Source organism: Lytechinus variegatus, chromosome 2 (assembly GCF_018143015.1).
Source record: "Lytechinus variegatus isolate NC3 chromosome 2, Lvar_3.0, whole genome shotgun sequence".
Classification (NCBI taxonomy): domain Eukaryota; kingdom Metazoa; phylum Echinodermata; class Echinoidea; order Temnopleuroida; family Toxopneustidae; genus Lytechinus; species Lytechinus variegatus.
Genome location: NC_054741.1, coordinates 32,275,359 through 32,302,948, shown reverse-complemented (window position 1 = coordinate 32,302,948; position 27,590 = coordinate 32,275,359). Strand labels below are relative to the sequence as shown.

The following is a 27,590-nucleotide window of genomic DNA, read 5'->3' as shown; positions in this document are numbered from 1 at the left end:
TTAAGCATACAATCACACTTCATTATTCTAGAGTCCAGTCTAAATGAATTCAGGGTAAGAAAAGGGTTTGTTTCTTTAAATCCTTTACATTGCATGTTCTGCTCTGCCTGTTTCTGTTTTGATAACAATTTTTTCAAAAGCCTCTTTCAACTCAAATTGTTATAGAGCATGTAAAATACATTGTTTAAGACTCAAACTTTAAATCACAGGAATTACCTTGTGCTGTTACAGTGACCGTGAAGGAACATACGGCTGTATTGCCAGAAAGATCTCTGAACTCAATGGTAACAGCTGTGGTGCCTAAGGGGAAGATACCCCCGTTGTTATGCGAAAGACTGGGAACCTCAAGTTGACCAGAATTGTCAGATGCAAATACAATTGGCCATGCAACCACACCAGATGTTGCACCAAAGCCAATTTCTTCATTGACTTGAGGAGGGCAGTTTTGAATATCTGGTGGAGTGTTGTCAACTACAACAAAATGGAAATTAGAATAGAGATTTGGAAAATGACTGGAAAAATTCTAATGCAAATTGTCTTTCTAGACAAAGTTTATATACATCTCATGACTCACTATATTTACCAGTTAGAATTATGATTGAAAAAGTCTTGTAAATGAAAGAAAGTAGAAAGATAAAAAAAAGTAAGAAGAAACTACATGAGAAGTAAAGATACTACATTTGTGGAGAATTTCTTTAAAGAATCTCTAAACAAATTAAACAAGTGGAAGGCCTCTGGCAGTCTCGCCTGCATTATGCAATTTAATATAGCAGCAGTGCTGACTTCTAAAACAGCTATTGAATAATTATTCACAAAAGAAAACACTAACATTATAATAAAATTAAATGTCCAATGACCAAAAATGACCTTAGACCATGATCAGCCGACCTAAGATGAGTGCAAAACAATCATTCATACTTGATTACCCTTACGTCTATGGTTCATGAGCTAGATCCATACACTTTCTAAGTTACTTGTATAATGCCAATTCAACAAATACTCCCAACACAGCCAGAATTCACTGACCTTAAATGACCTTTGATCTTGGTTATGTGATCTGAAACTTACACATGATATTCAGGGATACATGGTTGCTCTGTCAAAGTTGCATGTACGAGATCCATAAGACTTTTAAACTTATGATGACAATTCTATAAATACCCCGAACATGGTCAGAGTTCGTTGACCCTAAGTGACCTTTGACCTTGGTCTTGTCTCCTGTTCCTCAGGCAGATCTTTAGTGATACACCATTACAATTAGGTCTAAGTTTCATGAACTACGTCTATATACTTTCTAAGTTATGATGACATTTCAACAAGTGGAATGCCTCTGGCCGTCTCACCTGCATCACGCGATTTAACATAGCAGCAGTGCTGACTTTGAAAACTACTATAACTCGCACAAGATGTTCAGTGATACATGGTTACTCTTATTTCCACTGTTTATGAACTAGACCAATAAACTTACAGAGATAGGATGGTAATTCAACAAATACCCCCTATGTGGCCAAAATTTATTGACCTCACATGAACTTTGAACTTCATCATGTGACCTGAAACTTGGACAGGACATTCAGTGATACTTGATTAACCATATGTCCAAGTTTCATGAACTTGGTCTATATGCTTTCTAAGTTATTATGACATTTCAAAAACTCAACCTTGGTTCAGATTTCAATGTTGGCAAAGCCGCCATCGGAAAAGTGGTGTCTACATACAGTCTTGCTCTGCTATGCAGGCGAAACAAAAAGAAATTTGGGGGCTCCTATAAAGATGCTGTAATGAAAACCTAATGGTTTGAAAATCTACTCTACTGTAAACCATATACTACAAACTTTTGCAAGACTGAGTGAAAATCAATATGAAAAACGATCCCAAAAGTCATTTCGTAAGAGGGTATTTGAAATTCAGACAAAAAGTGATGTGTATTCTCAAAAGTTTCAGATCTGTCTGTGATATGATACTTACATACATGTACTACATGTATACAATAAATTCTTCCTCTTCCATCAATGATTTCATGAAAAAATTGTTTGAACTGATTGTGCACTGTAGTAATGGAATAGTTGAAAAGCTAATATTCATGGCTGATTATCAACATATTAAAGTGGTAAGTCAAACATCCAACAATTGAAAACCTCTTTGTTTGATGAACTTAGGAATTAATGAAGCATACAACAATATTTAAGGTGCTTATACATGTAACAATCATTAATTAAGACTAACCAGATTACCCAAATGATATCATGAACATACCATAGTATCCTTTATGTTTTTCTTATTAAACAATTCTAATGTTATATCCCATAGTTTCGTTAAAATGAAGGCTGGTCTCAAGATAATCCTCACAAGACTTTCAAATGGCTACCAAGATGTAGTAAAATGCTTACATATCTGGAAAAGTATGGCCATCCTTTAATACCTCCTTCACTTATACAAGGATGATCATTTTTCATTTTTATTGGTCAGACACACTACTTTTTTATCAATTTTGGGACTTGATAAATTTTCAACCTCAGTACAAAATCCCCCACTTTCACACATACAACGTTTTTTGTTGTTGAAAAGACACCATGTTACAACAAACCCTAGCAAATTTGGTGGATTCACAATACGGTGGACCAACTATCCCTTGCAGCATACAGGCCGAAATTCACAATGCATCATGTGAAACAAGTTCATATCTGTTGCAAGTGCGAGTAATACAGTGAATGCATGCATGCTATTATTCAGCACTGGCCGATGCAGCTCGTCCGGATATGGTGTTTACAAAGGTCCAGGAGGTAGGAGAGAAATTTTCCTGCATTTTTTTGCAAAAATTTAGACCGTTTTGAGGAAATTCTTGCCATTATGGTTTTCATTTCAAAGCATTAGCACTGTGCGCTACCTGCACCTGCGCGCGATGTCGACCCCACAGTTTAGACTGTTTACAGCAACTGATAGATGGCGCACTACATAGTGAATCCATCGAATTGAAGTGTCAGTACTCCTACCTGAATTAATAGTGACCAAGAAACTGCAGGAAGCCTGATTGTTGCTGGCATCTCTGTAAGTGTATGTCACTGTAGTTGATCCCGTGGAGAAGAAAGTTCCAGTCTGAGGTGTAACACTGACCAGAGATACAGCAGAAAAGTCAATTGCTGTTGCAGTGCCAAAAGTAACTGTTCTACCACTCAATGGCACTTCAACGTCATATACTTCATCAGGCGGGCATGTTACTTGTGGAGGTACACGATCCACTGTATTGGGTAAAACAGAGCAATTTCTATAGTGAAACTAATACCTGGCTGATGTACATGTACATCACTAGAGAATTAATGAATAATAATAACCTCATATATTCAAAGGTTAGTCCCTTCAGTTCCAAAAACTGTTCAACCAGCAGGTCCTGATTAACATGATGATATTATTATTAGCCAAAGTTTAGCATGCCCAAACTGATTGGGCAATCAAGGAATTTCTTCCTTCCGGGTAACCATTAACTACATCTGGGTGAAGAGTATAAAATGACAATAAATGCAAGGCCAAAGGATTTGCACTTGAAATCAAGTCTTCAAGCAATTTTGGACATGACATACACTTTCAAAATGTCAAGTAACTTCCTAACTGCAATTTCGGTAAGTGTCGGAAATGTGATCTCAAAAATTGCATGGTCGCTATCCACACAAAAAGAGGCCATTAAGGATTTTGCATTGTAAAAATATAGGACAAAACATTTTAAGGGATGTATTCCTCTGATTTCAGCCTTCCCTGTCCTTTATAGAATTAAAAGCAACTGTTAACCTCAATCATAAAAATCAACCCTCTATACCCATTAGTGATGCTCTTATTCCTATCTAAAAAAGGGACTATCTACAAGTATGACTTGTGTCTCACTCCTTTCATCATGACCAATTACTATTGACCACTTTTCTAATTATAACAGGCACCCCTCTTCTATTTCATATCTCTTATAACATTAATATTGACCCTAACATTGAATGAATAAAGTACCCTCAAATCTTATAAAGAATCGCAACTCTGACCCATGGCTCTCAATATTTCTTATGATTAGCAAATAATAGATAAATTATTGACAATTTTTCTAATTCAGTATCAAACTCTGATTTTGGATTGATGATTTGCATTCAATCAGAAAAATAACCCTATATAGTAAAGATTATGAATAAAAACCCTCATCTTGCATTATGAAGAAAAAAGACATTACGAATAACTGTTTACAGCAACTGATAGATGGCGCACTACATAGTAAATCCATCGAATTAAAGTGTCAGTACTCCTACCTGAATTAATAGTGACCAAGAAACTGCAGGAAGCCTCATTGTTGCTGGTATCTCTGTAAGTGTATGTCACTGTAGTTGATCCCGTGGAGAAGAAAGTTCCAGTCTGAGGTGTAACACTGACCAGAGATACAGTAGAAAAGTCAATTGCTGTTGCAGTGCCAAAAGTAACTGTTCTTCCACTCAATGGCACTTCAACGTCATATACTTCATCAGGCGGGCATGTTACTTGTGGAGGTACACGATCCACTGTATTAGGTAAAACAGAGCAATTTCTATAGTGAAAATAATACCTGGCTGACATAGAGGTAAATCACTAGAGAATTAATGAATAATAATAACCTCATATATTCAAAGGTTAGTCCCTTCAGTTCCAAAACTGTTCACCCTGCGGGTCCTGCTTAACATGATGACATTATTATTACCCAAAGTTTAGCATGCCCAACCTGATTGGACACTTAAGCATTCAAGGAATTTCTTCCTACCGGGTAACCATTAACTACATCTGGGTGGAGAGTAGAAAATGACAATAAGTGCAAGGTCAAAAGATTTGTACATATCTCAAAAGTTCAATATATGTCTATGATATCATACTTATGTGCTTAATTTTTGAAAATTTTGTGACAAAAAATGTTTTAACTGATTGTGTACCATGGCAACAGCATAGTAAAAACCTTATCCATGGCCTATTATCACCATATTGAAGTGGTAAGTTAAACTACCAGTATGTGAAAACAGCTTACTTTCATAAAATTATAAAATAATAAAGCATATACCTGTATCTTATACAAGCATCTATCAGAAATTATGACCAACAAGATTTCCCAAAAGAGACAATGGACATACCAGCTATTATGTTGATTACAAATGAGCAAGAAGCTATATTTCCGCTTCCATCAGCATAGGTGTAGGTGACTCTTGTTGTTCCTGTGGTAAAGCTATCTCCAGGTTGATGACTTGCTTGTACAAGGCTGAAGCTTCCAGAATTATCACTAACCACGGGAGTATCAAAGGATACTTGTCTGGAAGAAGTGCCTAATTCAACTGTTTCAGTAACGTCCGGAGGGCAATTTACAACAGGTGGTATGTTATCAGCTGTGAATTGAGAAGTATGAAGATTAAAGTCATACAGTTAATTGAGTAATTACATGTATGTATAATCCTTGAAATACAGAAAAATTACAATTCTAATATTTTGAAACAAAGACAAAAAACTAAAATGACAAAAATCATTAGAAGAACTGAATGCAACATCTTCTAATTGTATAATCAGCCTTTCCCGCCAACCAAATTATATAGTTTTTTTCTAAATCTTTTAATCATTAGAATTATTTGATGAATACAATTAAATAAAGGAACATTGGGAAAAAAGCACATAGAAGAATAAATTCAATCATATGAAATAATTGCAATGTTGAGTGACCAAAGTATAGTCATTATTATCAGTCCTAAAATTTATGCACTATGCATTTTAATACAGGATGTCATTCTTCAAAAGTATTTACTCAAGTTGACACAGACTTAAAGAAAATGAACCTAAACCTAGACATAAGCCCGCAATGATACACTTATCAAATTCATCGAACAGTTTTTTTTATTCATACACAGAACAAAAACAATATCGACAAACACATGACCCGAAAATATAAGCCACAATAAACCCTCTGCAGAGGGCAATGATATGCAAACATCTGATAGTTCAAAATCAAGGCCCTCATATAGGCAGTGTAATAAACCCTTCCCAACAAAATATTAAGCATACAATCACACTTCATTATTCTAGAGTCCAGTCTAAATGAATTCAGGGTAAGAAAAGGGTTTGTTTCTTTAAATCCTTTACATTGCATGTTCTGCTCTGCCTGTTTCTGTTTTGATAACAATTTTTTCAAAAGCCTCTTTCAACTCAAATTGTTATAGAGCATGTAAAATACATTGTTTAAGACTCAAACTTTAAATCACAGGAATTACCTTGTGCTGTTACAGTGACCGTGAAGGAACATACGGCTGTATTGCCAGAAAGATCTCTGAACTCAATCGTAACAGCTGTGGTGCCTAAGGGGAAGATACCCCCGTTGTTATGCGAAAGACTGGGAACCTCAAGTTGACCAGAATTGTCAGATGCAAATACAATTGGCCATGCAACCACACCAGATGTTGCACCAAAGCCAATTTCTTCATTGACTTGAGGAGGGCAGTTTTGAATATCTGGTGGAGTGTTGTCAACTACAACAAAATGGAAATTAGAATAGAGATTTGGAAAATGACTGGAAAAAATTCTAATGCAAATTGTCTTTCTAGACAAAGTTTATATACATCTCATGACTCACTATATTTACCAGTTAGAATTATGATTGAAAAAGTCTTGTAAATGAAAGAAAGTAGAAAGATAAAAAAAAAAGTAAGAAGAAACTACATGAGAAGTAAAGATACTACATTTGTGAAGAATTTCTTTAAAGAATCTCTAAACAAATTTAACAAGTGGAACGCCTCTGGCAGTCTCGCCTGCATTACGCAATTTGATATAGCAGCAGCGCTGACTTCTAAAACAGCTATTGAATAATTATTCACAAAGAGAACACTAATATAATAATAAAATTGGATGTCCAATGACCCAAAATGACCTTAGACCAGGATCATGTGACCTTGGATGAGTGCAAAACAATCATTCATACTTGATTACCCTTATGTCTATGTTTCATGAGCTAGATCCATACACTTTCTAAGTTACATGTATAATGCCAATTCAACAAATACTCCCAACACAGCGAAAATTCACTGACCTTAAATGACCTTTGATCTTGATCATGTGATCTGAAACTTGCACATTTTCAGGGATACATGGTTGCTCTGTCAAAGTTGCATGTACTAGATCCATAAGACTTTTAAACTTATGATGACAATTCTATAACTTGGTTCGAGTTCGTTGACAGAAACGACCTTTGACCTTGGTCTTGTCTCCTGTTCCTCAGGCAGGATCTTTAGTGATACACCATTACAATTAGGTCTAAGTTTCATGAACTAGGTCAATATACTGTCCAAGTTATGATGACATTTTAAAAACTTAACCTTGGTTAAGATTTTGATATTGATTCCCCCAACATGGTCTACAAAAAATAAATGATCCTTGACCTTGGCCATGTGATCTGAAACTCGCATATGATATTCAGAAATAGAAGGTTGCTCTTATATCCAAGTTTCATGAACTAGATCCACAAATGTTTTAAAGTTATGATGCCAATTCCATAAATACCCCCAAAATTGCAAAAGTTCATAACCTTAAATGACCTTTGATTTTGGTCATGTGACCTGAAACTCTGGCATAATGTTCAGGTATACTTGATTAACATTATGGAAAAATATCCAATATTGTTTTTCAGAAGCAGGATTTTACCAAATAACATATAACAAAAAGTACCATAAAAATCATTGCACATCTTTTGTTCAGTATAATGTTCATAATTTGAATGAGGCAACCATAAAATAAGTTTCATCCATAACCTGAGATCCTAAGCAATGCATGACCAGTGCTGGGAATCCAAAGATAGTCTACCATTAAATTCTCTCGATGGCATTTAACTCTGTCAATCTTCGTTACGGAAGTTAAAATTAATTTACAAGTTGCAATACTTATTTTGTTAGCTTAGGAACATCCATATCAAGGTATTCGTATATCATTTTTTTTTAAAGATTAATGTGGAACGCATTTCTTAATCCCCCCAATGAAAAAAGTTAAAAATAGAACAGGAAACGGCCAACTGTCATTTTTATTGTCGTTCTTGGTCACAGTTAAAATGAGAAAACCGAATAACCGGGCCACAGAATTGTAGTTCATCTTAGAAGTTTCTGGCCTCAAGTAATCCTAAGCAAGATCCTAAGAAATGCATGACCAATTCTGGGAATCCCAAGATACTTTACCATCAAATCATCGAGTGGCCTTTACCCTTGTCAATCTTCATTACGGAAGTTAAATCAAGTTACAAATTGCAATATTTATTGTTAGCTTAAGAAAATCCATATTTAGGTATTCGTATTACCTTATTTTTAATAAATAAAGATAAATGTGGAGCGCATAGCTTAATTTGCCACCCCCTAAAAAAGTGAAAACATAACATGAAACGGAAACTGTAATTTTATTGTCGTTCTTGTTCAAAGTTGGAATGAGAAAACCGAATAACAGGGCCACAGAATTGCAGTTCATCTTAAAAGTTTCTGGCAATAAACAAAATATAACAATCGTAGTCCCGTAACCAGGATGAGTTCTCTGGGTTATGAGGAATCCCACCGCTTGCCAATAGCCAAAAAAGATAGAGAGAGAAAAAAAAGAAGAAAAATAACGTTTAAAAGGACAGGGGGAAACGAATAATAATAAAGTGAGGTGAATGAAACAAGAGGCTAAAATATCAGAAATACATAAATTATCAATGGAATCTATATGATCTAATCGCGATTTTTGTTTCATGATTTTTGTTTCATTGAGATACCCAATTAAGCAGCCTGTTACAAAAATGATTTACAAAAATGATGAATAGCCAAAATGTTTGATTATCGAAATACGTATTTCATTAATAAATTCCATCAAACCTTGAGTGTTTGAATACCCCTTTCTACGTTTTCATGTAAGTAGACCTATATCAAATATTTCAGCTCTTTTCATGCGCATCCAGGCTCAAAAAATATGTTCTGAACAGATAATAATCTGAAAAAGTAAAATACTGCAAATATGATCAAAATCGAACAAGGAATAACGAAGTTATGCCATTTTAAAGATTTGCAGTATTTTAGGGGAACAGTTTGGTCTATGCATATCTTCATGAATATTAAAAGAGTTGATTGATGGTGTAGATACATGTAACCCCCACTTGTTCTTTTGTATTCTATATCATGAAATTATTTTTTTATTCAATTTATATCCTCTTTATTTGAAAGCGTGCTTAAAATGTCTGTTTTTATATTGGAATGACACATTTTCAGCTAGCGCATTGCACTCGCTGCGCATCAGTTCCTTAGCAAGACACCGATCCTTTTTATGATTACAAATAGTTAATAGAATGTCCCGTTTTGGGTTCTAAACTTCAAAAAGCGCGCGTTTTACCTTTTCAATCATGGGTGTCGATCACGGGGGGGATGGGGGGGATATATCCCTCCCAATATTTCAAGTGGGGGGGATGGCCTGTATTATCATCCCCCCCAATAATTTAGGGAAAAAAAATTATAATAATGATGATGAAAAAATGTAACGTTTGATCATGATGATTATAGTATGCCATCAATCAGTTTGTTTCCCTCACAATTTGTGTATATTGTTATTAAATAAAAACATTCTTTTTCAGAACTATTCGGGGACTATTAAACAGATGAGTGGAGGTTCAAGATGAAAAAGAATGAAATGTTTATGTATATGATATTTTTAACACATGGCATAAAAGGACCCCAACGAAAAACAACTTTTGTTGAAAGGGTGTTCCATCCCACCAGTGGCGAATAAATTAATTTTGATAAATCAATTAATTCAAAAGGGTGGAAAAATAAACAGGAGTAAAAGGGTGGCAAGATAAATCGTCTAAGCGGTAAGCCCGATGGTGCACGAGAAGCCATACAGTTTGAAATTTGTGCTAGTCTTAATTGGTCCGAATCTGCATTTTATCATCGCGCATTAAGAAAAAAGATACTGCCAGTCGGGTTGTATACACAAAGGCGTTGATCCTCAATAATTCTGCATGTGCCACTAAAAAATTAAATAAGATTGTAATGTTACACTGAAATCAGAAAGCGAGATTGAGATATCGATTTTGATTCATAAAATTGTGCTCAAAATGTCTGCTTTTCAGATTGGAATATAAAAATTTTCAGCTCGCGCTTCGCGCTCGCATCATTTCTGTATCAAAAACCCATACTTTTCCTAATGAAATAAGTGAGTAGAATGTCCCGTTTTCAGTTCTAAACCTCAAAAGAACTCCTGCTTCGATTTGTAATAATCTTTTGTTGGATATATATCTTCTTTATTAAAAGCGTCCAATAATCTGTCATTTTTTTTCCAGATCGAAATATCAAAATTTTCAGCTCGCGCTTTGCGCTCGCATCTATTGTTCTTCTAGACAAACATCTTAATCATTGGTACCAAAAATGCATAGAATATCAAGCTTTCAGGTCAGAATATAAAGAAATTTCAGCTCGTTCTCTAGTCAGATACATGTATCTATCCTCCTCATGAGTTACTACAAACAAACCTAAACAGGTACATTTTTCCTGTTTTCATGTCATACTAAAAAATTTCAGCTCGCGCTTCGCGCTCGCATTGTTGGTGAGGGGGAGATATGTGTCTCTTTCTCATGAGTCATATATATATTTATATATATAGGCCTATATGTGTGTGGGTGAGTTTGTTCGTTTTGTGTGATAGAGCGCCTTTGGAACGTTGATTCATGATTTTGCCCCCCCCCCCATCTGAAAAATGGATCGACGCCCCTGTGTATACATCATGCTCAATAAACAGATCACTATGTACAATTGTACATGGTCCAGACAATTTTTGTCATTTTTTTCTTTCGCATGAGTTTAGAATAGGCTTACTTGTAACACAAATTAAATTTTCAAAAAAATTATAAAAGTAAAGTACACTACAACAATGAAGGAATTTCCAAGAACACCATGCATATCACCCACTCCCAAATGTCCTAACTTGTGATTTTAGTGGGGGTAATGTTGAAAGATCCCCATCCACAAGAAAATTTGTGTCAATCATCCCCCCCAACCAAGAATACCGATCGACACCCATGTTTTCAATCTAATTGTTTATTGGATATATATCTTGTTCTCAAATTAAAACGTCCAAAAATGATTGTTTTCAGATCAAAACATAACAAATTTACAGTCGCATCAATTAAGATACCCATCCTTGTAATTGGTTCAAACACTGTTTAGAATGTCAAGGTTTCAGTCAGAATACTAAAAAAAATCAGCTAGCACTTTGTACTCACATTAATAGTTTATTCAGATATCCTCCTGATCATTTTTACAAAAAATGCTTCGAATCTCAAGTTTTCAGGTTAGACTATACACAAGTTTTAGCTCGCGCTTTGCGCTCACATATTTAATCGGTGAAATAACCCTCCTCATCATTGCTCATGAGTCATTGCAAATAGTTTTCCTTTCTATTTCCTTGTCCATGAAAGTTTTATTGTTTCTCCTTATTCCCTTTCTTTCCAGCGTTTCTGCCGACTTCAGCATTAGACAAAGCCATGTCACATGTTCTGGAACTAGAATCGTACTATCAATCTCAGCGAAGTACATCAAAGAAGTGTATTAACTTCTGTCACAATAATTGTTACGGAAGTTAAAGGGGAATGAAACCTTTGGAACAAATAGGCTTGTGTAGAAACAGAAAAATCAAAGAATAAGAATAAAGAAAGTTTGAGAAAAATCTGACAAATAGTGAGAAAGTTATGAGCATTTGAATATTGCAATCACTAATGCTATGGTGATCCTCACTTTGGCAATGCGACAAGGATGTGTGATGTCACTGATGAACAACTTTCCCTTTGGTGGACTATAAATACCCTCAAAATGTCTCTTTTTGCTTTTTCTTATGATGATACAAACTCTTTATCCATGATGTATTCTTAAAAAATATGTATTACATGCCCTCATGTAAACAGAACACATTATTTATGGATAGATGTGATAAAAGAGGCAATTCTAGTAAAATATATACCAAAGTAATGGGAGAGTTGTTCACAAGTGACATCACACATCTTTGTCGCATTGCCAATTTGCTATCTCCATAGCATTAGTGATCGCAATATTCAAATGCTCATAACTTTCTCATTATTTGTCCGATTTTTCTCAAACTTTTCTTGATCTGTTTCTTTGATTTTTCTGTTTTCACACAAGCTATCTTGCTCCAATGGTTTCATTCTCCTTTAATGCACTTTATATTGCAATTAAAGGAAGTTAAAATTGTTAAGTTCTAAAGAAGATGCCAATATTCCAAATTTGTATAATGAATCATTTAAAATTCCAAAAGCATTAAATATCGTATATAATTCGCGGAAAATTGTTTTCGCTGGCAATTTTCCCTTTACAAAGTGATGTCGAAAATAAGGTGTGTAATAATAATTTTACAAGGATGAATAGCTATCATTTTAATGGGTAAGTAGGTGGAGGGTACCTTATATGATTTATATCTCTATGATCCGGAGTGATTCGATAAAGCACAAATTTGTAGCATATTCAAGAAAAAATGTTGCGGAAGTTAATTCCTTACGGAAGTTAATGTCTTTATGGTTTAAGGTCCAACGTGGTCCTTTTGTAGCAGCTCTAACTTTGCAAACTGTATTTATTATGAAAGGTGTCTCTTATTCTATATAATACTGAATTCTTAACAGAACTGCTAAACTGCATATCTTCTTAAGGTGCGTTACGGATGTTAAATCTGTTTAGTCATACATTTCATTTTGTAAGAATAGTCCTTTATTTTCGTGTAAAACAGGAAACACATATGATAATTCCCTATCAATTATTTATTATTGATTATCACTCTACTTGCAGACACATTATCATATAATATAATTCAGTTTGAAAGGGAGAAAAAACTTGTGGCAGTATTCGTTAGGAAGGTTAAAACAAATTTGGGACAAAGTTAAAAGTGAAATCAATCACAAAGTGATCATCAAATACTAGGATAAGCGCAGTATGTCAGACGTTTACACCATGCTGCCCTCACCAGACATCAATGTAGGTGAGAAATAAAGAGTACTTATAAAAGAGAATGATAGTAAAATCTAAAACTGACCCGAGACAGTGTCTATTCTAACAAAAAGCAAAAATAAAAGGCTTTTGTAATAAAATTAGAGCTTTACAAGTCACTGGTCGCATATGCTTTGTGAAACTAGTCTATTATTGTCATTTTCTTGATAAAAATTTTGTAGAAAATGTTCAGGGTTGTGAAGCTAGCGGACATAAGATAGTCGAGACACGTTTTTTGTGAATTGTATCATTTTTTTTAGAATGACCCCTATATGCTTTCTAAGTTATGATGACATTTCAAAAACTTAACCTTTGTTAAGATTTCAATGTTGACAAAGCCACCATCGGAAAAGTGGTGCCTACATACAGTCTTGCTCTGCTATGCAGGCGAAACAAAAAGAACTTTGCGGGCTCCTATAAAGATGCTGTAATGAAAACCTAATGGTTTGAAAATCTACTCTACTGTAAACCATATAATACAAACTTTTGCGAGACTGAGTAAAAATCAACATGAAAAACGATCCCAAAAGTCATTTCGTAAGAGGGTATCTGAAATTCAGACAAAAAGCAATGTGTATTCTCAAAAGTTTCAGATCTGTCTGTGATATGATACTTACATACATGTACTACATGTATACAATAAATTCTTCCTCTTCCATCAATGATTTCATGAAAAAATTCTTTGAACTGATTGTGCACTGTAGTAATGGAATAGTTGAAAAGCTAATATTCATGGCTAATTATCAACATATTAAAGTGGTAAGTCAAACATCCAACAATTGAAAACCTCTTTGTTTGATGAACTTAGGAATTAATGAAGCATACACCCATATTTAAGGTGCTTATACATGTAACAATCATTAATTAAGACCAACCAGATTACCCAAATGATATCATGAACATACCATAGTATCCTTTATGTTTTTCTTATTAAACAATTCTAATGTTATATCCCATAGTTTCGTTAAAATGAAGGCTGGTCTCAAGATAATCCTCACAAGACTTTCAAATGGCTACCAAGATGTAGTAAAATGCTTACATATCTGGAAAAGTATGGCCATCCTTACCTCCTTCACTTATACAAGGATGATTATTTTTCATTTTTATTGGTCAGACACACTAATTTTTTATCAATTTTGGGACTTGATAAATTTTCAACCTCAGTACAAAATCCCCCACTTTTACACATACAACCATTTTTAAAGCCACCATGTTACAACAAACCATAGCAAATTTGGTGGATTCACAATACGGTGGACCAACTATCCCTTGCAGCGTACAGGCCGAAATTCACAATGCATCATGTGAAACAAGTTCATATCTGTTGCACGTGCGAGTAATAAAGTAAATGCATGCATGCTATTATTCAGCACTGGCCGATGCAGCTCGTCCGGATATGGTGTTTACAAAGGTCCAGGAAGTAGGAGAGAAATTTTCATGCATTTTTTTGCAAAAATTTAGACCGTCTTAGGGAATTTCTTGCCATTATGGTTTTCATTTCAAAGCATTAGCACTGTGCGCTACCTGCACCTGCGCGCGATGTCGACCCCACAGTTTAGACTGTTTACAGCAACTGATAGATGGCGCACTACATAGTGAATCCATCGAATTGAAGTGTCAGTACTCCTACCTGAATTAATAGTGACCAAGAAACTGCAGGAAGCCTGATTGTTGCTGGCATCTCTGTAAGTGTATGTCACTGTAGTTGATCCCGTGGAGAAGAAAGTTCCAGTCTGAGGTGTAACACTGACCAGAGATACAGCAGAAAAGTCAATTGCTGTTGCAGTGCCAAAAGTAACTGTTCTACCACTCAATGGCACTTCAACGTCATATACTTCATCAGGCGGACATGTTACTTGTGGAGGTACACGATCCACTGTATTGGGTAAAACAATGCAATTTCTATAGTAAAAAAATACTACCTGGCTAACATACAGGTAAATCACTAGGATTTGAAGTGCATGCATGAATAATAATAATAACCTCATATTTACCAAGGTTAATCACTTCATTTCCAAAAACTGTTCTCCCAGCGGGTCCTGCTTAACATGATGATATTATTATTAGCCAAAGTTTAGCATGCCCAACCTGATTGGGCAATCAAGTAATTTCTTCCTTCCGGGTAACCATTAACTACATCTGGGTGAAGAGTATAAAATGACAATAAATGCAAGGCCAAAGGATTTGCACTTGAAATCAAGTCTTCAAGCAATTTTGAACATGACATACACTTTCAAAATGTCAAGTAACTTCCTAACTGCAATTTCGGGTGTCAGAAATGTGATCTCAAAAATTGCATGACACAAAAAGAGGCCATTAAGGATTTTGCATTGTAAAAATATAGGACAAAACATTTTAAGGGATGTATTCCTCTGATTTCAGCCTTCCCTGTGCTTTATAGAATTAAAAGCAACTGTTAACCTCAATCATAAAAATCAACCCTCTATACCCATTAGTGATGCTCTTATTCCTATCTAAAAAAGGGACTATCTACAAGTATGACTTGTGTCTCACTCCTTTCATCATGACCAATTACTATTGACCACTTTTCTAATTATAACAGGCACCCCTCTTCTATTTCATATCTCTTATAACATTAATATTGACCCTAACATTGAATGAATAAAGTACCCTCAAATCTTATAAAGAATTGCAACTCTGACCCATGGCTCTCAATATTTCTTATGATTAGCAAATAATAGATAAATTATTGACAATTTTTCTAATTCAGTATCAAACTCTGATTTTGGATTGATGATTTGCATTCAATCAGAAAAATAACCCTATATAGTAAAGATTATGAATAAAAACCCTCATCTTGCATTATGAAGAAAAAAGACATTACGAATAACTGTTTACAGCAACTGATAGATGGCGCACTACATAGTGAATCCATCGAATTGAAGTGTCAGTACTCCTACCTGAATTAATAGTGACCAAGAAACTGCAGGAAGCCTCATTGTTGCTGGTATCTCTGTAAGTGTATGTCACTGTAGTTGATCCCGTGGAGAAGAAAGTTCCAGTCTGAGGTGTAACACTGACCAGAGATACAGTAGAAAAGTCAATTGCTGTTGCAGTGCCAAAAGTAACTGTTCTTCCACTCGATGGCACTTCAACGTCATATACTTCATCAGGCGGGCATGTTACTTGTGGAGGTACACGATCCACTGTATTAGGTAAAACAGAGCAATTTCTATAGTGAAAATAATACCTGGCTGACATAGAGGTAAATCACTAGAGAATTAATGAATAATAATAACCTCATATATTCAAAGGTTAGTCCCTTCAGTTCCAAAACTGTTCACCCTGCGGGTCCTGCTTAACATGATGACATTATTATTACCCAAAGTTTAGCATGCCCAACCTGATTGGACACTTAAGCATTCAAGGAATTTCTTCCTACTGGGTAACCATTAACTACATCTGGGTGGAGAGTAGAAAATGACAATAAGTGCAAGGTCAAAAGATTTGTACATGAATTTGTACATATCTCAAAAGTTCAATATATGTCTATGATATCATACTTATGTGCTTAATTTTTGAAAATTTTGTGACAAAAAATGTTTTAACTGATTGTGTACCATGGCAACAGCATAGTAAAAACCTTATCCATGGCCTATTATCACCATATTGAAGTGGTAAGTTAGACTACCAGTATGTAAAAACAGCTTACTTTCATAAAATTATAAAATAACTAGAATTTAATTCGTCATGCGGACGAATTAGGTGGTCTGTCATGATTTTTCATTCAGAGTCGGCTAATGTATAAAATGAATAATTTAGATATGATTGATAATCTTGATTCTAGACATCCTGAGAATAAATTTTGACCATTGCTCAATGTGATTATTAATGTTTCCCATAGACTTTACACGTAAGCAATTTTGAGAATTACAATTCCAATATTGCAAGTGAAAAACGGGCATGATCCCGGCATCTGATCAAAAAGTGGAGGGATAATTACCGAAAGCCCAGAATCTCAGCTATAACATATTAAAAACTCCGGCTAAACTGACAAGAAGAAATGGAGATATGGCTCACGAAATAGAGGAATGTCGAATCTAGTTTTGAGAAAAAGTCATGTCCCATAGAGATTACACACAAAATACATGTGATATGAAAAAAACATTATAATCTGTTTTATCTTGCTAAATTTTAACTTTCATACCTTTTAATTATCATAAAGGATAATGTAAGAGGTGGCAAAAAGAAAAAAAAAAACGAAAAAAAAAATCATCTTTTCTACCCCAGGAATCGAACCTCCGCCCTCGAGAAAGCAAGTCAAATGCGTTATCCATTGAGCCACGATATTCCCCATAGAGATTACACGTAAGCAATTTTGAGAATTACAATTCCAATTTTGCAAGTGAAATACGGGCATGATCCCGGCATCTGATCAAAAAATGAAGGGCACACTTCCGATAGCCCAGAATCTCAGCTACAACATGTTAAAAGCTCAAGGAAAGCTGACAAGACAAAATGGAGATATGGCTCACGAAATAGAGGAATGTCGAATCTAGTTTTGGGAAAAAGTCATGTCCCATAGAGATTACACGCAAAATGAGGAAAAATGACATGCCTCTTTTCATCGCTGTTTTACACAATGATGCGTTTCTCAAAACGAATATTCATGTTAACTGAGGAGAAAGAGTACATTATAAACTACAACATATAGAAATCTGGGCGAAAAATGATCTATATTCGAGAAGTTACAGCCAAATTTGCATAAATTTGATGACGTCATTTTTGAAAAAAATGAAATTTTTAATTTGGGCGCCTATTTGATGACGTCACGATATAATTTAGGGACAATGGTGACATGAAATCAAATCTACAACTCATACTCTATCGATATATGAAAAAAAAATTGGGGGTCAACGGACTTTTTAAAGAGCTACAGTGAATTTACAATAGGCATGTTTTTGCCCATATATGGCCTATAGTGAGAGCTCGCGCGCACACGTGCTGCAAAATTTAATGGGTGTTAATTTCTATATTAATGGTTGTAGAAGGTTGATCAAGGTATCAAATTGCTCAGAATTTTATTAGCAATGCAATGATATTAAAAGAAACGTTTTTTCTGCGTTGTGTTAAGGTGTAACGCGCGGAAACGCGCGCGCATATGTGCGCGCGCGCAAATTTTTGAAATGCTTAAAATGACCTGAAACGTACCCAAAAAATTTTATAGGTCATTTGGACGATTTTTTTACCTTTGACGCGCGCGTCATGACCTCTACATGACCTTTGATGACATTGACAGTTGACCCTTGACATGAAGTTAATGTCATGTAAATATTGTTAATTTTTGATTATTGATAATGAAGATATGATCAAATGAAGAATTTTACAAAATGGCGCGTAGATGACGTCATCATGACCATATGACCTTGAAAAGCTTATTTTGCCGTCTCTATGATAGATTCTATATATGACGAAAAAATCAGCAAAATTGATTCAGCCAATTTCGAGAAAAGTTGGCGACAAACATAGGTGCCAAGAATAAAGAAATAAAGAAAATTCTGACGAAATCAATAGGTGATCTGTCGTAGACAGACCACCTAATAAAGCATATACCTGTATCTTATACAAGCATCTATCAGAAATTATGACCAACAAGATTTCCAAAAAGAGACAATGGACATACCAGCTATTATGTTGATTACAAATGAGCAAGAAGCTGTATTTCCGCTTCCATCAGCATAGGTGTAGGTGACTCTTGTTGTTCCTGTGGTAAAGCTATCTCCAGGTTGATGACTTGCTTGTACAAGGCTGAAGCTTCCAGAATTATCACTGACCATGGGAGTATCAAAGGATACTTGTCTGGAAGAAGTGCCTAATTCAACTGTTTCAGTAACGTCCGGAGGGCAATTTACAACAGGTGGTATGTTATCAGCTGTGAATTGAGAAGTATGAAGATTAAAGTCATACAGTTAATTGAGTAATTACATGTATGTATAATCCTTGAAATACAGAAAAATTACAATTCTAATATTTTGAAACAAAGACAAAAAACTAAAATGACAAAAATCATTAGAAGAACTGAATGCAACATCTTCTAATTGTATAATCAGCCTTTCCCGCCAACCAAATTATATAGTTTTTTTCTAAATCTTTTAATCATTAGAATTATTTGATGAATACAATTAAATAAAGGAACATTGGGAAAAAAGCACATAGAAGAATAAATTCAATCATATGAAATAATTGCAATGTTGAGTGCCCAAAGTATAGTCATTATTATCAGTCCTAAAATTTATGCACTATGCATTTTAATACAGGATGTCATTCTTCAAAAGTATTTACTCAAGTTGACACAGACTTAAAGAAAATGAACCTAAACCTAGACATAAGCCCGCAATGATACACTTATCAAATTCATCGAACAGTTTTTTTTATTCATACACAGAACAAAAACAATATCGACAAACACATGACCCGAAAATATAAGCCACAATAAACCCTCTGCAGAGGGCAATGATATGCAAACATCTGATAGTTCAAAATCAAGGCCCTCATATAGGCAGTGTAATAAACCCTTCCCAACAAAATATTAAGCATACAATCACACTTCATTATTCTAGAGTCCAGTCTAAATGAATTCAGGGTAAGAAAAGGGTTTGTTTCTTTAAATCCTTTACATTGCATGTTCTGCTCTGCCTGTTTCTGTTTTGATAACAATATTTTCAAAAGCCTCTTTCAACTCAAATTGTTATAGAGCATGTAAAATACATTGTTTAAGACTCAAACTTTAAATCACAGGTATTACCTTGTGCTGTTACAGTGACCGTGAAGGAACATACGGCTGTATTGCCAGAAAGATCTCTGAACTCAATCGTAACAGCTGTGGTGCCTAAGGGGAAGATACCCCCGTTGTTATGCGAAAGACTGGGAACCTCAAGTTGACCAGAATTGTCAGATGCAAATACAATTGGCCATGCAACCACACCAGATGTTGCACCAAAGCCAATTTCTTCATTGACTTGAGGAGGGCAGTTTTGAATATCTGGTGGAGTGTTGTCAACTACAACAAAATGGAAATTAGAATAGAGATTTGGAAAATGACTGGAAAAAATTCTAATGCAAATTGTCTTTCTAGACAAAGTTTATATACATCTCATGACTCACTATATTTACCAGTTAGAATTATGATTGAAAAGTCTTGTAAATGAAAGAAAGTAGAAAGATAAAAAAAAAGTAAGAAGAAACTACATGAGAAGTAAAGATACTTCATTTGTGGAGAATTTCTTTAAAGAATCTCTAAACAAATTTAACAAGTGGAACGCCTCTGGCAGTCTCGCCTGCATTACGCAATTTGATATAGCAGCAGCGCTGACTTCTAAAACAGCTATTGAATAATTATTCACAAAGAGAACACTAATATAATAATAAAATTGGATGTCCAATGACCCAAAATGACCTTAGACCAGGATCATGTGACCTTGGATGAGTGCAAAACAATCATTCATACTTGATTACCCTTATGTCTATGTTTCATGAGCTAGATCCATGCACTTTCTAAGTTACATGTATAATGCCAATTCAACAAATACTCCCAACACAGCCAGAATTCACTGACCTTAAATGACCTTTGATCTTGATCATGTGATCTGAAACTTGCACATTTTCAGGGATACATGGTTGCTCTGTCAAAGTTGCATGTACTAGATCCATAAGACTTTTAAACTTATGATGACAATTCTATAACTTGGTTCGAGTTCGTTGACAGAAACGACCTTTGACCTTGGTCTTGTCTCCTGTTCCTCAGGCAGGATCTTTAGTGATACACCATTACAATTAGGTCTAAGTTTCATGAACTAGGTCAATATACTGTCCAAGTTATGATGACATTTTAAAAACTTAACCTTGGTTAAGATTTTGATATTGATTCCCCAACATGGTCTACAAAAAATAAATGATCCTTGACCTTGGCCATGTGATCTGAAACTCGCATATGATATTCAGAAATAGAAGGTTGCTCTTATATCCAAGTTTCATGAACTAGATCCACAAATGTTTTAAAGTTATGATGCCAATTCCATAAATACCCCCAAAATCGCAAAAGTTCATAACCTTAAATGACCTTTGATTTGGGTCATGTGACCTGAAACTCTGGCATAATGTTCAGGTATACTTGATTAACATATGTCCAAGTTTCATGAACCTGGTCTTTGGGTCATTCTCAGAAAAATGCACCAATTGATGGGGGGAAAAATCGTAAAAATGAAGTCTACAGAATGGGTTGAAAGATGCATATTGTGAAAGTACCATGTATGAGAAAGTGGCAACAGAAAAGGGGCAAGTCGCTGTTGCGTCAATTTCAAGTACTGACCGGATTAACTCGAGCACTGTATATCAATGTTACGGAGATTAATCGTTAGCATTGCCCACTTATGTTACTCAATTAAATCACTTTTGAAATGATTGGAATTGAAATGCACACAATTTAGTTTCAGTGTGGTATCAACAATTTTATCTCTGAAGCCAAAATGTTTGCAAGATGGAAAAATATCCAATATTGTTTTTCAGAAGCAGGATTTTACCAAATAACATATAACAAAAAGTACCATAAAAATCATTGCACATCTTTTGTTCAGTATAATGTTCATAATTTGAATGAGGCAACCTTAAAATAAGTTTCATCCATAATCTGAGATCCTAAGCAATGCATGACCAATGCTGGGAATCCAATATAGTCTACCATTAAATTCTCTCGATAGCATTTAACTCTGTCAATCTTCGTTACGGAAGTTAAAATTAAGTTACAAGTTGCAATACTTATTTTGTTAGCTTAGGAACATCCATATCAAGGTATTCGTATATCATTTTTTTTTAAGATTAATGTGGAACGCATTTCTTAATCCCCCCAATGAAAAAAGTTAAAAATAGAACAGGAAACGGCCAACTGTCATTTTTATTGTCGTTCTTGGTCACAGTTAAAATTAGAAAACCGAATAACCGGGCCACAGAATTGTAGTTCATCTTAGAAGTTTCTGGCCTCAAGCAATCCTAAGGAAGATCCTAAGAAATGCATGACCAATTCTGGGAATCCCAAGATACTTTACCATCAAATCATCGAGTGGCCTTTACCCTTGTCAATCTTCATTACGGAAGTTAAATCAAGTTACAAATTGCAATATTTATTGTTAGCTTAAGAAAATCCATATTTAGGTATTCGTATTACCTTATTTCTAATAAATAAAGATAAATGTGGAGCGCATAGCTTAATTTGCCACCCCCTAAAAAAGTGAAAACATAACATGAAACGGAAACTGTAATTTTATTGTCGTTCTTGTTCAAAGTTGGAATGAGAAAACCGAATAACAGGGCCACAGAATTGCAGTTCATCTTAAAAGTTTCTGGCAATAAACAAAATATAACAATCGTAGTCCCGTAACCAGGATGAGTTCTCTGGGTTACGAGGAATCCCACCGCTTGCCAATAGCCAAAAAAGATAGAGAGAGAAATAAAAGAAGAAAAAAAAACGTTTAAAAGGACATGGGGAAACGAACAATAATAAAGTGAAGTGAATGAAACAAGAGGTTAAAATATCAGAAATACATAAATTATCAATGGACTCTGAATGATCTAATCACGATTTTTGTTTCATTATTTTTGTTTCATTGAGATACCCAATTAAGCAGCCTGTTACAAAAATGATTTACCAAAATGATGAATAGCCAAAATGTTTGATTATCGAAATACGTATTTCAATAATAAATTCCATCAAACCTTGAGTGTTTGAATACCCCTTTCTACGTTTTCATGTAAGTAGACCTATATCAAATATTTCAGCTCTTTTCATGCGCATCCAGGCTCAAAAAATGTGTTCTGAACAGATATTAATAAGAAAAAGTAAAATACTGCAAATATGATCAAAATCGAAAAAGGAATAACGAAGTTATGCCATTTTAAAGATTTGCAGTATTTTAGGGGGAACAGTTTGGTCTATGCATATCTTCATGAATATTAAAAGAGTTGATTGATGGTGTAGATACATGTAACCCCCACTTGTTCTTTTGTATTCTATTGCATGACATTATTTTTTTATTCAATTTATATCCTCTTTATTTGAAAGCGTGCTTAAAATGTCTGTTTTTATATTGGAATGACACATTTTCAGCTAGCGCTTTGCACTCGCTGCGCATCAGTTCCTTAGCAAGACACCGATCCTTTTTATGATTACAAAAAGTTAATAGAATGTCCCGTTTTGGGTTCTAAACTTCAAAAAGCGCGCGTTTTACCTTTTCAATAATTGTTTATTGGATATATATCTTGTTCTCAAATTAAAACGTCCAAAAATGATTGTTTTCAGATCAAAACATAACAAATTTACAGTCGCATCAATTAAGATACCCATCCTTGTAATTGGTTCAAACACTGTTTAGAATGTTAAGGTTTCAGTAAGAATACTAAAAAAATCAGCTAGCACTTTGTACTCACATTAATAGTTTATTCAGATATCCTCCTGATTGTTTTTACAAAAAATGCTTCGAATCTCAGAATCTCAAGTTTTCAGGTTAGACTATACACAAGTTTTAGATCGCGTTTCGCGCTCACATATTTGATCGGTGAAATAACCCTCCTCATCATTGCTCATGAGTCATTGCAAATAGTTTTCCTTTCTATTTCCTTGTCCATGAAAGTTTTATTGTTTCTCCTTATTCCCTTTCTTTCCAGCGTTTCTGCCGACTTCAGCATTAGACAAAGCCATGTCACATGTTCTGGAACTAGAATCGTACTATCAATCTCAGCGAAGTACATCAAAGAAGTGTATTAACTTCTGTCACAATAATTGTTACGGAAGTTAAAGGGGAATGAAACCTTTGGAACAAATAGGCTTGTGTAGAAACAGAAAAATCAAAGAATAAGAATAAAGAAAGTTTGAGAAAAATCTGACAAATAGTGAGAAAGTTATGAGCATTTGAATATTGCAATCACTAATGCTATGGTGATCCTCACTTTGGCAATGCGACAAGGATGTGTGATGTCACTGATGAACAACTTTCCCTTTGGTGGACTATAAATACCCTCAAAATGTCTCTTTTTGCTTTTTCTTATGATGATACAAACTCTTTATCCATGATGTATTCTTAAAAAATATGTATTACATGCCCTCATGTAAACAGAACACATTATTTATGGATAGATGTGATAAAAGAGGCAATTCTAGTAAAATATATACCAAAGTAATGGGAGAGTTGTTCACAAGTGACATCACACATCTTTGTCGCATTGCCAATTTGCTATCTCCATAGCATTAGTGATCGCAATATTCAAATGCTCATAACTTTCTCATTATTTGTCCGATTTTTCTCAAACTTTTGTTGATCTGTTTCTTTGATTTTTCTGTTTTCACACAAGCTATCTTGTTCCAATGGTTTCATTCTCCTTTAATGCACTTTATATTGCAAAGGAAGTTAAAATTGTTAAGTTCTAAAGAAGATGCCAATATTCCAACTTTGTAGTACGAATCATTTAAAATTCCAAAAGCATTAAATATCGTATATAATTCACAGAAAATTGTTTTCGCTGGCAATTTTCCCTCTTTACAAAGTGATGTCGAAAATAAGGTGTGTAATAATAATTTTACAAGGATGAATAGCTATCATTTTAATGGGTAAGTAGGTGGAGGGTACCTTATATGATTTATATCTCTATGATCCGGAGTGATTCGATAAAGCACAAATTTGTAGCATATTCAAGAAAAAATGTTGCGGAAGTTAATGCCTTACGGAAGTTAATGTCTTTATGGTTTAAGGTCCAACGTGGTCCTTTTGTAGCAGCTCTAACTTTGCAAACTGTATTTATTATGAAAGGTGTCTCTTATTCTATATAATACTGAATTCTTAACAGAACTGCTAAACTGCATATCTTCTTAAGGTGCGTTACGGATGTTAAATCTGTTTAGTCATACATTTCATTTTGTAAGAATAGTCCTTTATTTTCGTGTAAAACAGGAAACACATATGATAATTCCCTATCAATTATTTATTATTGATTATCACTCTACTTGCAGACACATTATCATATAATATAATTCAGTTTGAAAGGGAGAAAAAACTTGTGGCAGTATTCGTTAGGAAGGTTAAAACAAATTTGGGACAAAGTTAAAAGTGAAATCAATCACAAAGTGATCATCAAATACTAGGATAAGCGCAGTATGTCAGACGTTTACACCATGCTGCCCTCACCAGACATCAATGTAGGTGAGAAATAAAGAGTACTTATAAAAGAGAATGATAGTAAAATCTAAAACTGACCCGAGACAGTGTCTATTCTAACAAAAAGCAAAAATAAAAGGCTTTTGTAATAAAATTAGAGCTTTACAAGTCACTGGTCGCATATGCTTTGTGAAACTAGTCTATTATTGTCATTTTCTTGATAAAAATTTTGTAGAAAATGTTCAGGGTTGTGAAGCTAGCGGACATAAGATAGTCGAGACACGTTTTTTGTGAATTGTATCATTTTTTTTTAGAATGACCCCTATATGCTTTCTAAGTTATGATGACATTTCAAAAACTTAACCTTTGTTAAGATTTCAATGTTGACAAAGCCGCCATCGGAAAAGTGGTGCCTACATACAGTCTTGCTCTGCTATGCAGGCGAAACAAAAAGAACTTTGCGGGCTCCTATAAAGATGCTGTAATGAAAACCTAATGGTTTGAAAATCTACTCTACTGTAAACCATATAATACAAACTTTTGCAAGACTGAGTAAAAATCAACATGAAAAACGATCCCAAAAGTCATTTCGTAAGAGGGTATCTGAAATTCAGACAAAAAGCAATGTGTATTCTCAAAAGTTTCAGATCTGTCTGTGATATGATACTTACATACATGTACTACCTGTATACAATAAATTCTTCCTCTTCCATCAATGATTTCATGAAAAAATTGTTTGAACCGATTGTGCACTGTAGTAATGGAATAGTTGAAAAGCTAATATTCATGGCTAATTATCAACATATTAAAGTGGTAAGTCAAACATCCAACAATTGAAAACCTCTTTGTTTGATGAACTTAGGAATTAATGAAGCATACACCCATATTTAAGGTGCTTATACATGTAACAATCATTAATTAAGACCAACCAGATTACCCAAATGATATCATGAACATACCATAGTATCCTTTATGTTTTTCTTATTAAACAATTCTAATGTTATATCCCATAGTTTCGTTAAAATGAAGGCTGGTCTCAAGATAATCCTCACAAGACTTTAAAATGGCTACCAAGATGTAGTAAAATGCTTACATATCTGGAAAAGTATGGCCATCCTTACCTCCTAAACTTATACAAGGATGATCATTTTTCATTTTAATTGGTCAGACACACTACTTTTTTATCAATTTTGGGACTTGCATAATTTTCAACCTTGGTACAAAACCCCCTACTTTTACACATACAAAGGTTTTTTTTTGTTGAAAAGACACCATGTTACAACAAACCACAGCAAATTTGGTGGATTCACAATACGGTGGACCAACTATCCCTTGCAGCGTACAGGCCGAAATTCACAATGCATCATGTGAAACAAGTTGATATCTGTTGCACGTGCGAGTAATACAGTAAATGCATGCATGCTATTATTCAGCACTGGCCGATGCAGCTCGTCCGGATATGGTGTTTACAAAGGTCCAGGAAGTAGGAGAGAAATTTTCCTGCATTTTTTTGCAAAAATTTAGACCGTCTTAGGGAATTTCTTGCCATTATGGTTTTCATTTCAAAGCATTAGCACTGTGCGCTACCTGCACCTGCGCGCGATGTCGACCCCACAGTTTAGACTGTTTACAGCAACTGATAGATGGCGCACTACATAGTGAATCCATCGAATTGAAGTGTCAGTACTCCTACCTGAATTAATAGTGACCAAGAAACTGCAGGAAGCCTGATTGTTGCTGGCATCTCTGTAAGTGTATGTCACTGTAGTTGATCCCGTGGAGAAGAAAAATCCATTCTGAGGTGTAACACTGACCAGAGATACAGCAGAAAAGTCAATTGCTGTTGCAGTGCCAAAAGTAACTGTTCTTCCACTCAAAGGCACTTCAACGTCATATACTTCATCAGCCGGACATGTTACTTGTGGAGGTACACGATCCACTGTATTGGGTAAAACAATGCAATTTCTATAGTAAAAAAATACTACCTGGCTAACATACAGGTAAATCACTAGGATTTGAAGTGCATGCATGAATAATAATAATAACCTCATATTTACCAAGGTTAGTCACTTCATTTCCAAAAACTGTTCACCCAGCGGGTCCTGCTTAACATGATGATATTATTATTAGCCAAAGTTTAGCATGCCCAAACTGATTGGGCAATCAAGGAATTTCTTCCTTCCGGATAACCATTAACTATATCTAGGTGAAGAGTATAAAATGACAATAAATGCAAGGACAAAGGATTTGCACTTGAAATCAAGTCTTCAAGCAATTTTGGACATGACATACACTTACAAAATGTCAAGTAACTTCCTAACTGCAATTTCGGGTGTCGGAAATGTGATCTCAAAAATTGCATGACACAAAAAGAGGCTAAGGATTTTGCATTGTAAAAATATAG

The 27,590-nt window shown here is 34.7% G+C and overlaps 1 protein-coding gene across 1 annotated transcript in view; it reads right to left on the bottom strand.

Annotated features, from left to right (window-relative positions):
* LOC121409743 (mucin-17-like) overlaps positions 1-27,590 on the bottom strand; it is a 143,850-nt gene that overhangs the window by 53,997 nt on the left and 62,263 nt on the right. Inside the window, exons 23-32 of the mRNA XM_041601649.1 lie at positions 26,880-27,125; positions 19,792-20,046; positions 18,670-18,918; positions 15,947-16,192; positions 14,656-14,901; positions 6,249-6,503; positions 5,127-5,375; positions 4,284-4,529; positions 2,994-3,239; positions 217-471 (exon numbers count right to left, since the gene is read on the bottom strand). Coding sequence (XP_041457583.1) covers positions 217-471; positions 2,994-3,239; positions 4,284-4,529; positions 5,127-5,375; positions 6,249-6,503; positions 14,656-14,901; positions 15,947-16,192; positions 18,670-18,918; positions 19,792-20,046; positions 26,880-27,125 — 2,493 coding nt within the window. The remainder of the gene's footprint in view (positions 1-216; positions 472-2,993; positions 3,240-4,283; positions 4,530-5,126; positions 5,376-6,248; positions 6,504-14,655; positions 14,902-15,946; positions 16,193-18,669; positions 18,919-19,791; positions 20,047-26,879; positions 27,126-27,590) is intronic.